At 43.4% G+C, this 12,778-nt stretch overlaps 1 protein-coding gene across 4 annotated transcripts in view; it reads right to left on the reverse strand.

Moving 5' to 3' along the window:
* Positions 1-12,778, reverse strand: part of cltcl1 (clathrin, heavy chain-like 1) — a 29,676-nt gene that overhangs the window by 13,181 nt on the left and 3,717 nt on the right. For 2 of the 4 annotated variants that reach the window (XM_037097903.1, XM_037097905.1), the window contains exons 2-14: positions 6,981-7,188; positions 6,436-6,438; positions 4,049-4,317; positions 3,754-3,915; positions 2,798-2,911; positions 2,533-2,706; positions 2,248-2,445; positions 1,740-1,940; positions 1,489-1,641; positions 1,162-1,284; positions 566-703; positions 296-460; positions 10-190 (exon numbers count right to left, since the gene is read on the reverse strand). In XM_037097903.1, coding sequence (XP_036953798.1) covers positions 10-190; positions 296-460; positions 566-703; positions 1,162-1,284; positions 1,489-1,641; positions 1,740-1,940; positions 2,248-2,445; positions 2,533-2,706; positions 2,798-2,911; positions 3,754-3,915; positions 4,049-4,317; positions 6,436-6,438; positions 6,981-7,188 — 2,089 coding nt within the window. The remainder of the gene's footprint in view (positions 1-9; positions 191-295; positions 461-565; positions 704-1,161; positions 1,285-1,488; positions 1,642-1,739; positions 1,941-2,247; positions 2,446-2,532; positions 2,707-2,797; positions 2,912-3,753; positions 3,916-4,048; positions 4,318-6,435; positions 6,439-6,980; positions 7,189-12,778) is intronic. The other 2 variants (XM_037097904.1, XM_037097906.1) reach the window with 1 other exon arrangement.

Raw genomic sequence — 12,778 nt, forward strand, 5'->3', positions numbered from 1 at the left:
GACACCTACCCTCATAACTCTTGAAGGACTCAAAGAGCTCCACTAATGACTGAGTCCCCAGCTGCTCGTGATACTTAGACGCTACCTGGACACACAGCTGCAGGTTCTGCCTAATGTTGGCCGACAGCATGGCCCTTAAACACTCCAAGGAGTCTTCTACTGACAAAGAGCCAAAGAAGTTCACCAGCCACTAAAAGGGGAATAAGAATAAGAACAAAAAGCAGCGAGGTAGTTAAACAGCAGGGCTCCTCAGAGAGAGATATTCACAGGTGTGACAAAGCATCCACAGGCGTACCTCAGGGTTGAGCAGATGCGTGTGCACCACGGCTCGTTTGATGTCATACAGATCGGTGTAGTGTTCGAGAGCTCTCTGCAGCAGACCCGCCTTCTCACACAGCTGAGCTACGTGCGCACGGTCATAGTGGGTGAACATCTGGTTCCCCAGGATGGCATCTGCTACCTGATGAAAGTTCATTCACACATGAAGACACAAATCGTGTTCAGCGTCATCACAGGTGAGGTTGCTTTCTGTAATCAGGACAGGCACTGCAGTCTGGATGTTCACCTGGGGCGCGTGTATGAGGTTCATCTCAAGCAGACGTGTCTGTAGGTGTCCTTCGGCGGGTCGGTTGTTCTTTAGAGCATCCAACAGGAAGGAGGTGCACTGCTGGATCAGGTTTCCCTCCATGAACACATCTACGATCTACCAAAGGGCAGGATAAATAAAAACAAAGAGCAAAAGTAAGGGAAATGTTTTTGTTTTTTTAATTCCTACCAGCATTGAATCCTGATTTGAGATAGCGTGCATGGTAAGATTACAGTCACACACTATTAATAATCACAAGCCCAGAAGCCAGATGCTTGTACTTTTCATATTCACGACATCTGTGGAGGACACAAACGAAAAAAGGGCGGGCGCGTTAGAAGCATCAAGTCATTAAAACCCTCTGTTTGAGATTTGTTCTGCGCAGAGTGGTGATGTGGCCTTAAAAGGGAGGAGGGGGTCACTGACTCAGTGAATTCCTGACATTGCTGCCACATCTGGAATAACAAAGATGGAGGCTCCCACACTGGGCACTTTGTGTGTTTGCGCGCATGTGTGAGGGGTAAACGTGCAGATTCTGAGTGAGTGAGGTGGTCATGTTGCTGTGGGAGCGTCACCTGGTTGATGTTGGCCAGCGGCTCCTCGTCCTGGACCAGCATCTGGGCAAACTGCAGGCCCTGGTCTGGATTGACTCGCATCACATTTCTCAGCAAGAACACCCAGTCGGGGGTGTAGCCCACCTGCAAAAATACATATGAAGTAAATTCTCAATTTAACAATGATGAATTCACATCTACTCATTAAGCAAACTCTCAAATTTACAATAAACGTCTGACATGACAGAAAATGCTCACGGAAGGGTAATGTTTTAGAGTCTTATTCACATTAAGTTTAGTCACATTTACCAACTTTAAATAAGGATATGAAAGAAAGTATAAGGTTACCTTTTTAGCATATAGCACTATCTTTTGAAATTGGCCAGTCTCGGCGAAGCACTGGATGACCTTGTTGGGGACGTTAGCTCTGAGGTACACACTAAGAGCGAGGGTGGGATCGGAGGCCTTCACCAGGTCTCCCAGCTCCTCTGAGCACTCCAGCTACAACACATTCACAATCACAGGTACCAGTTGTGAGTCAGCGATCGTTGCTGTGATGATACGTCAGGTTAAACATCATTTTCAAACACCAGCTCTACCTTGTCCTCCTTCAGCCATTTCTCCAGCAGCTGCTTGCGGCCCTGCTGCAGGACGGGCCTGCACAGCTCCAGAGACTCAAACTTGTTGAGCTGGCCCTGGTCCAGCAGAATGCCAAAGTACTGCAAGAGCGGAGAGGCCTGACCTGGCTGGGCCGGGACACTCTGAAACTTACGGATGGTCTCTGCCGTACGGAGGATGCCCTGAGGTGGGGGGAGATCGAGATAAATGGAGGAATTATGGGAGCAGAAAAAGGGAAAATGCATTTGGATTAAGTCTTTCGAACTACAATTTCATATTTACTGCAGCATGATGACATATAGCTCCTCTGACAAATGTTTTTATAACATCATTGGAACACTGAATCACAGTGGGTGTACCTGGTAAAGTTTTTAAATCATCAGCAGGAGAATACTCACACTTTACAAATGAAATATGTTTTATGTTTTTGATATTTCGCCAACGCACCTGCGGCAAATCAGGATGTGCAAACAATACACACAGGTTTACCTTGGGAGCTGATGCAGCAACCTTTGCAGCCTCTGAATAACTTCCCTGGGCGAACAGGGTGTTGAACTTCCTGGCAAATATCTCCTCGGCCCCAGCAAGGTTTGACCTCACAGCCATCCTCAGGGCCAGATCGGGGTTCTGCAGGACGTTGGTGGCGTAGTTGACAATGTTTTCCTCTTCGACGCACACTGACAAGACCTAGAAACAATAGAGTGGATGAACACATTCTGCAGACGAGGTCATTACTTGAAATTGCGTATTGCCCGTTTGCTGCTAGTTTCTCACCTGTCCCTTCTTGTTGACCCCGATGATTCCTGAGGTGGCTTCGTGAGGAGCAGTCACAAAGATGGTCTCTGCACTGATTCGGTTCATGTAGATGCACACTCCAGACTCCAGGTCATACAGGTGAATGTAACCGTACTTTGTGATCAAATATATGACTCCATGCTTGTTACCAATCTGGGGAGAACCAGAGGGAGAGAGAATATAAGCATTCAGCGGTCAACTTACGTTTACCTAAAACTGATGAGTAGCAGGGGTCTTTTCTTACCTGCATAGCTACAGGAAAATCTGTCTGGGCCTCTGGAGGGAAAAACACATCCACCGCTTTCTTAGCAAATGGCTGGTTTCCTGCAGCCGGCTGACCGACTTCAATGATGTGCAACTGGAAGATGAAAGCCCACACGATCACAGAAATGACCACAGTGAAGTAAATATGGACATGAAGAACAACAGAAAGGAGTCCCTGCACTTAAAAGGAACAGTCTGCAGCTTTCTGAAGAGGGGTCGCATGAGGTACCTTTTCATAGTCAGTCTATTAACATCTAACAATAGATGGCAGTTGACACAGTTTTAGAGAAGGAGCAGTAGTACCGCTGCTGAAAGAAAAGCAGTGGTCCGCTATGTTTCGTACATTTTCACCACTTCACCTTGCCGCAGACATGTTTTTCCTCAGAAACTAAAGCAGCTATGTCCATCTGTATCTCTTCATATCAGCCAGACAAAACAGTCATTTTACCTTGCAGAAGATTAGATTTGCCCGTCCACCGCTGCCTTGATTGCTTTATTTGTTTGTGTTATTGTGTGACTTAGAAACAGTCTGGTGGAGTCTGTCAGCTTTTCTATTATAAAGGGCTGTCTGGCAGAAAGGTAAAGTAGACTTTCAAGAGGTAATCATACACTTAACTTAGACATAACTGCTATCGATTTGCTTTTGGTTTTTTTTTTGTTTCTTCTTTTCAGTGGCTAAAATACATTTTGCTGCTGCCCCCATCCACTGACCAGCCTCCCTTCAGAAGTGGGGGTGCATCGACCACCATCTACTTGGCATAATACCCTGACTTTGACTAAAGCACCACATGGTACCCGCCTTAAAAAAAAAAAAAACTTCCTTACTTGATGTCAACAAGCATTAAGGCTGTCATTCTGTGCCATTCTTTCTTCAGAGACTAAATACACTGATAGCATCATAAGTGAATCCTTGAGCACTACCTCAGAGGCCCTCACCTTTCCCCCAGCCTGCGAGCGCACAGCAAAGCAGAAGAGGGTGGAGGGTTTGGCATTTCCCTCCACTTTGAACTCCCCGAAGGCAGCAGCATGACCCTCGATGGGCTGGGACACTTTCCTGTCGACAGAATACAGCTGCATCGCCCCAACCACGCGGTTTTGCTGCAGGACAAACAGTCAATAACCAGGATTAGAGAAAACTGTTTCAGTGTGGACTTTTGCTAAAACTTTTCAAAGATTTCAATCGTGTCTGCTGTACAAGGCACGAGTAAACGTGTTCCTGACCATTTCATACCTGTGCAGAAATGCCGATCAGCAGCAGCCACTTCTGTTGTTCATCAGTTCTGTAGTTGATGATCTGACATCCCGCCAGACTGGCGTGCCGGTCGAACACTTTGGTTGGCTGGGAATCCCCCTCCATGCTCCAGTGGTAGACAGCCGAATCCGTCACCAGGGCAACAGTGTTCACCGATATCCACTTCCAGAACATGACCTCCTCTGTCATCGTGTGAGCCTTCACCTTACTCTTCATCTCGATGTTGAAGATCTGCAGCGTCTTGGCGGCTGAGGAACAGAGGGGACAAGTGAGACAGGGCGAGATTCAAAGTGGAGCTCATGAAAGTAAATCATGATAATTACAATAAATACAATGATATCTCGTTACAAAATATCACTTTCATGTAAAATATCACATATTTTCCAGCTGTACGGGATAACTACAACCACTTACAGTCTGTATGACATTTTCAGCTGAAATGTTGGCAACAAAATCTTTCAATCAGCATTTCAACTGACATGTACATTGATATGTGGATGTTTGAGATTAGATGTTCTGTTTGCTTATTAAAAAAAGAAAAGAACATATGTAACTCTTGTTGGTGCCTCTTGTCCTAGACTACAGTCTCACTGGTCGCCCATAAAACTTGATTTAGGAGGACAGCTCACAACTGCACACAGTGAGGAAGTTTTGCTCCACACATAAGGAGTGGAGAGCTGATTTCCTGAAATCTAGTGTTGCATCTGAGGATTTTTCCGGGTGGAGTCAGCCCATTCAGTTCACCCGAATGATTAAAAAAACAACATTTACTCACGTAGCCACACATACTGGAGATGTTTTATTTGTGCAGGTTACAAGATATCGCTTTCTAAAATTCCTCAACACGATACAGTTGAGAGGAATTTGGTTTGTGGAGTTTACAGCAGGATTTACAGGATCAGAAAAAGAAAATTTTGAAGGTACAAAACAATGTAGCCGTTACTATGAATGCTTTACAAACCTCTATATGAACAGGTTCCAGTGTACATATTTTATAACTAACGGGATTGCTCTTTATCAGGAGTACTTATTCAGAGAAATTAAGTTTTTGGCAGCATATTCAGTGTATTATTTAGACTAGCAGAGACACAGATTATGTATAGAGGTGGTGGTGCTGAATTTTAAATGGAACTATTGCAGTTGCATGGCTGTGAGCACCACAAACAAAATGCCATTATTAGCTCCACTTCAGTAGAGAATCAGTCACACATATCTTGAAACCTGGGAAAATAAAAACTATGTGCACGGCTAGAGGACAGAGAAAGTCTGTTTTTTGTCATTCTGGTTAAGAGTGTTTTATAGTCCAAGGAAGCGCCACCCTGCACACTGTAACCTAGCTCACACTTACTGGGTGCAACTGTGCTCTGCCTAAAGAGAGCAGACAGCAGCTTTACAGGGACAATTCACCCATAGATAAACACATTTTTCCACATTTATCGGTCTAGAACATTTTGCTGCAAGCTATCAAGTTTTGGAGATATGGACCATAGAGATGTGTGCCTTTTCTCTACACCTCATCACAGACAGAAATGTCCCTCTACTCAAGGACGAGAGTTTTGTGCTCGGGGATTCGGACAGAAAATAGTCCCTACATGAAACTGCTCACAACTCTCGATTATCTCGAGCTACCAGATCACCAACATGTTTTGGCTCTTTGAGCACCACAAGTCGAGTGCAAACTACATCTGTAAGATTCAAGGGAAGACGCGACATCTCTGTGGCCGTCATCTCCAAAGCTTTGCAACCCCTCCCCAAAACTTCTACATGAAGAACTAGCATCACAGTGCGAGGACAAAATGTGCTTTTTACATTTTGGGGTGATTGAGCCTGAACAACCTTTATGTGCTTTAGAGTAGACCCAGTAACATCTATTTACCAGTAACGTCACAAGGTGAACAAACAGGTGGGGTAATGCATGAATTATGTGAATATTGAAGCCATTACAGTTACAATAGACACATTAATGTATATGCAGTAAGGATCTGATTGCTGCTGGCTGCTGGCACACGCTCACACAGGCGTGCAATGACACAAACGCTGCCCCAACTCCTTTTAGTATGTAATATCTGATGATGCATACCACACATATACTCTACCAGCATACAGACGAATCATGCTAACACATGTATAGTTCTCATAAAAGTGCAGTGAGTGGCACCAGGTTAGGTGAGAGTAAGGGAGTGATACTGAGGCACCAGAAGTAATTTCTAAACAGCTGTCTGTCTTTTGATTGATCTGGGGTCAAAATAGCGCTGCGTACTTTGGGGGGGGGGGGGGGGGGGGGGGAAAGCTTTTTTGAGAGAGACATGGCTACTGTGTCATCACAACAGAGTGCCAGACGGGCAGACAGACGGAAAGCAACTCACCGTCTGAGAAATGACAGAAAGCGAGGGAGGGAAAAAAAAAAGCAAAGTGTCAATCAGGTAAGAATGAGAAGACACAGGCAGACCAGAGGGAAAGGGCAAACAGGGTCATATTATCCTCAGAGGGAGAGAGAGAGAGAGAAGCGTTACAGGCAAATCATCCTGATCAGCGCTTGTGTTTGTGATCAAAGGGCAAAATTCAGTGGCATAAAATCAATCAGCACAACCAATTTAGCACATTCAGGCAATAAAAGTGAGTGCACTCTACATATTTACAGCATCGACGGAGCATTAGTCATTGTATGACCAGAGGCATTCCCACAGCAGTGCTAGTAGATGGTTAAATCTGTTGAAACTAATAACAAATAAACAGCGTCAATGCCGTGCAGACTTCACTCTGGGAAATTAAACAACCATAATAACCTCAGCTCTTGGTATAAAGCCACTAATTTCTCCGGCACTGCCAGCAACTGTTTATTTCTCTCACAGCAAAAATGATAATACCTGAATGTGTTGTCCCGTGTCTCAACTTATCTACATACTCTTACCTTTCAGGGCGATGACTTTGCTGGCGGGGTTCATGATGGCACTGTCGGCAGAGATCGGCCTCCTGATTGGGTTGGTGGGGTCGGACATGTCCACAATCACCACCTGGTTCTGCTCGCCCACCTTCTCCCTGATGCAGATGAACTTGTCCGACTCCATGGTCAGATAGCTGAACCCAATGTTGGCCGGGTTCACCCCCATGTTCTGCAACTGGAAACAATAAAACAACACAAATAATGTTGTTAATGTGTCAATAATTATAACTTAGTGACTGCTTTATGTAATTATGATGATGGATAACACAGTGTACTAGCTGCATGTAGGAAGTGGCTCAGGTGGTCTTTTTTAGCTGAGCGAATGGGGGGGAGGTCACCGTGGGCAATGGGACAAACGCAACCTGCGTCCCAGAAAACACTGCTGGACACCAGAGTGAGACCGAACACAGTCTCTGAGAGCAACAGATTCCAGTTTACCTAAGATGCACTCGAGCGGTGATTTACAAGAATAAAACTCAAAGGATGAGAAGACACAGCAGGCGGGGACAGGATGGGCGCGCAGCAGCAGAGGACTGAGAGACAGTTGGCCATCAGCAGTGGGCAAAAATGTAGTGCAGAGCCGGAACATTCTTATATTTGACAATGAATTGAGGAATTTATTTCACCCAAATCAACCATGACTGTTTTGGTGAGTTTCATGTCTGGTTTGAATGTCCTACGTGCTAACAGTGCTAACAAGACAGTTGATCCTGTCTTAGTTAGGTAAAAGAGAGAAATCTTTATTCAGTACAGTGTATTTTTCTCTCGAGTAAGGAACATAAATGTAAGATATCTCCTTTCTTGACATTTTATGAACTTATTAAGCCAAAGTCGCTGCTTTTACGTCCCTCAGCTGAAACTATAGCCCTAGCACCTGGGCGGGCTAGGGCTAGCTGGTTAGCATGCAACACAATATCAACATCTTACACGTCACCATTGTATTTTCCTTCACACTATGCTGATAAGTTATTGTATTCGTTTTCGATTTAGTTTAAAATTCTGGCCATGAAATACAAATGTCCTCTTTGAGTATGACATGTTGGTAAATATGCAGTTTCTGACAGGGAACTGGAAGCAACAACACTCTTACCTCTGTTAGCTTAGCTTTGCATGAAGCTTGAAAGCAAGAGGGGAGGAACTAGTCTGGATCAGTCCAATAGTAACAGAATCCACATAGCAGCTTTGGTGTTTTCTTGTTTTTTAAACTCTAATCTAATATACTGTAAATAAATCATAATCTGTTTATCCTAAGTTATCAATGCCACCAAGGTGGTGTGATAGTTGTTGACAAAAACATGAAGTATCTGCTTATAACTATATTATAGTAATTATAAGAGTGCTACAATAAACATAAAGCTGTAATAAACATTGGAAAGGATGAGCTAAGGTTTTTATGGTGGTCAAACCAAAACACATTAAATTATTAATAGCATGGAAGACTTCTCCATCATAATGTGCAGACAGTTTCCTACGTTTGGACTTAAAGAAAAACAAGAAGGCAATATTCCAACTAAACGCAGCCTAAGACCTCTGAAAGAGTCATGTCTCTTTCCCGACAACTAAAAAAATGCAGTGGGAAAATATATTCACCACCAGCTGACATTTTGCCTTGCAGGGGGGGAAAGAAGCAGCGAGTAGCAGACCGAAATGGTGTTTTTTGATTAAAATAGCAGCAGGTCTGCTCCAGTTTTCCAGGGATACTCTTAAAGATTGTTTTCCAGACAGACGGTCTGGTGCTACAAGAAGCCAGAGAACAAGCGTGGGCACACGGCGGACAACAGGATGTTAACTCAACACAGCTTTATTTTACACCCTTATTATAGCTGCTAATAGTCTCCTGAAGTTACTGAAGAATTTTGATCCTAGATGACAGATTTCTTCCCCCCCATTCGCTGCCATTATTGTGACCATCTCAATGTCTAGATTTAGTACTGTATTACTTTAGTTCAGCAAAGCCTGCCATTGAACCCTGACACTGCAGTTAATTCTCTATGTAAGCAACCAGCTGTGAAGCAGTTCAATTATCAGTAGATCATTCAGCTTTAACCAAAATCCCAGATAGAGATCCACTAAAACTAAGAATAAATTAGAATTCTTTTAACAAGCCACCGTCAGCTAATCAGACTCATTATTCAGCATATTTACTTTTCCAATGAGAAGAAGTCCCAACACAAAAAAGCTGATGTCAATTCCTGCTGTGTCAAATCTTATCAGAACCAGAACCCATGAAAAACACTCCGCCAAGGTTAACAGCTGAACAGAGGAATGATTGTGCACATTGTCAAACTAACTGTGAACAGCGAGGACAGACCAAAACACGCTCTCTCCCTCTGATGACTGAACCGACTGCATTATGCAGTCTGAGGCAAGCGGAAAGGAATCCTTATGCTCATCACAAGGACTGCACTATCCCGCAGTTGGCTGGTGGAGCCGGACAACAAATCATGACCGCTGAGCCATTTAAATCATGTCATCTACAAAACAGGAAGGATGTAGCTTTCAGCAGTCGGGGTCGGAAGAGGGGATCCAATGAGAGAAGCAAAGTTCTTTCATCAGTTACATCCCAGAAATAGCATTTTTAGATTTTCCATTACACTACACATGGAAAATTACTCCTAGTTGCACTAATCAATATTCTTTTATATTAACAGTAGATCAAATCACTTTTTTTAATGTGTTGGGAGTCTTCAGTGACACAAACACAGAGAATTATCGCCAAACTTCGCTGTTCCTCTAATGCCAGGATCAGACTACACGAATTCAGGAAAATTTTCACACGACTTGGTCCCATTATGAATGTAGGGAAAGACGAACAGAAGCGTAGTGTAAAATAACTTAACGGTGATGTTGCATCTGGGACACTTAATGACACCATGACGAAAGGTCTAACATGTCAGAATTTTTTGTATCTTAAAAAGAAAAAGGAAACTACATGTCCCTCTACGATGACCAATAGGATGACAGAGTGCTCTGATGCTACATGTTAACATGGTGAAGAGGAAGAAGGATGCTGCTACCAAGTGGAACAGTGGAGTAGAGGAACGACTCTTTGAGCTTGTCCTGACTTTTAGGTGTTTCCTTGAGGGACTACCATGACAGAGTCAAAAGAGAAAGAATGTTGCCGCGTAATAGCGCAGGCACTTCAGCAACCAAGTGAGAAACTTGCTTGTTAGCTATGCTAGCTTCCGTAGTCGTGATTGATCATCATCCTGTCCCGCCTCCCAGGTGAACTATGAACTTGCAGAGGGTCGTGAACGGTGATTGTTCGGTCTCATACTTGTAGTGTTGCCAGTCTTGTGAACCAAGACTGATTGCTTAATCATTGTGACCATGACATAAATGCTGTGTAGTCTGATACCGTCATGAGGGAGCTTTTCAGCCAAGGAGCCATATATCAGGGCCGCCTGTCGTCTTGCTCATGCCAAGGACAGGATAATCTCCAATGCCCTGAGATTGTATTATTACCTAATTAATGTTGTAAATACCACCTTCCTGAGTGTGAGTACTTTCCACAAATTACACTGTGCACCTTTAAGAGGATCCTTTTGGGCCCCTCTCATGACCCAGGGCCCAACACCACTGACCTGGTTTTCCCCACATTGGCAGCCCTGGATATGCTGCACTGATTTATCTGTTGAACATCATTTGTGGCTGATATTCACGTTGTTGTGTGCTATTGCAGTAATTATGAAGACATTCACCAACAGCAGTGGCCATTGTTTATCTGTTGTGTCACATCAACTCTGCGCTGGCACATTCACAAGATCCTGACTCATGACATTCCTGCCATCAGTCTGTAAGGATATGTAGGAAATTCTTCTTACTGAGTGGGTAGTTTTATATCTGATGTATTGTCTTATGAATGAAGCCACATCAAAGGTTTTTCATTCATTTCTATAATCGAATTCATGCTTTTTCAAAGTTGATAAAAACCGTTCAGATATTTTTCGTAAGGAAGCCTTCTTTGTTACCCTGGCACAAAAGGGGTAATAAATAACAACAATAAAAAAAGGGACTTCATTGTATTGGTTTTATGACCAGTAAACGCCATTCCCACAACCTTATGGTAAATGGTAATTAAATGCATTTTTTAGCTTCATGCTAAAATCGTACTGCAGTGGAATGATCTTTACTGTTGACATGAATGAGTCCAAATGAGCAGAAACAAAAAAAGAAGAAGAAAAAGTGCTGCTTTTCTCTTGATTTTATTGTACTTGAAACAGAACATGTTTGGACTTTGCCTGTCAGAGAAACTGTGAATAAACTTGTTTATTCAAAAAAACAGCTTCCAGGTTAATTGATACTGAAAATAATAATCTGTTGCAGCTTTGCACCATTTTGGTTGTTTTACATAGTTGTTGTTTTATTGACCATATCAAAATAGATACAAATATACGAAGATATCCTTATTAATATTCTGATGATGATTTCAAACCACTTGGCCACAACTCAATGTACACTTGGAGTGTGTGAGTTTGTGGAGACGTGCAAGATAAAGGCTTCTTGCAAAAGGCCACAGAGAAGCCCTGAGGGAGGATTAGAGCCATATGCTGCATCTCCTCAAGACTGCCAAAACTATCTCTGGGAGGAGACGGTGGGGAGGGGACCATAATAAAGATAGTGGGGGGAGAAGATAAGGACAGGAGTGAAAGGAAGAGCTGGAGACACAGTCCAGCATCCTGCTAAAAGCGATGGGAGGGTGGGTGTTGGCAGAGAACCAGTGTGAAGAAGAGTGATAAATGTACCTTTTCTGAGGAATGAAGGAGGGATGAGTGCTAGGTCTGTACAGTTCCAGTAACACAGGCCCTTGGCTATATACGGTTCAGGGTGGGGCAACTGACTCACCGGAAGTAAACCCCCCACACTCCGTCTCAGTAGAACATTCCAGACTAAAATCACACTTAAACTACAAACCCCCGATTCCAGTGACCCATAAGCTGCGTCCAGTGATACATTTTCACATACACAGACTCGTAGACATCCTCTTGCCTAAACAAGCTGAGATAAATAACCACAAACACAGCATAAGGATAACAAAGGCAGCTGAACTTCACTGATGATACAGCGTTGACGGTATTTGGTGAGTCATAGACTGGGTGGATGCATTGCTGAGACACTGACACGTTGCATCAGCAGATGAGGGTTCTGGGTTCAGGAGGAGATTACACAAACAATTAAAATAGAGGAATGAAGCGGAGAGACGTGGAGGTGTTGCTGTATGGAATCAGAAAAATCTTATTCATGTTTTATAGTAAAAACTCAGCAAATTAATAAGCAAAAGCAGTGTTTCATAGTGTTTTTCAGCTCACTGTTTTGGTTTTCTGACCCGCAAGTTTAATGTCTTTTATCCCTCTCACAGCTCTCACGGCCTTGTTTTCTGTTTTTAGTGAAGAAGCTCTACAAATCCTCTGTTGCCAGCCTGCCAAGCTGAACACACAGAGGACAACGTTAGCGTGAGCTGGTGAACGTATAGTGAAGCATTACGTTGTTAAAGAGCCTGACGTTTCCCTCAGGAGGTGGAGAAGACCGAAACAGTGTAAAAAATATGAGACAACTCCAGATAAGCTTTTGCTATTTGACATAGGTAGTAATATTTCACTGTTGTGCTTAAGAGTTTATATCTTACTGCCCACAAGGGGCCAAAAGAATTTGAGCTAAATAGTTGATTAATTGATTAGACAAGCAATCAAGTATTATTCTAAACACTGATCTTAGACCCTAGGACTTGATGTGTTTCTTTGTTACGTATTACAGTAACGCCATTC

Source organism: Acanthopagrus latus, chromosome 5 (genome assembly GCF_904848185.1).
Source record: "Acanthopagrus latus isolate v.2019 chromosome 5, fAcaLat1.1, whole genome shotgun sequence".
In the NCBI taxonomy this organism is placed as follows: Eukaryota; Metazoa; Chordata; class Actinopteri; order Spariformes; family Sparidae; genus Acanthopagrus; species Acanthopagrus latus.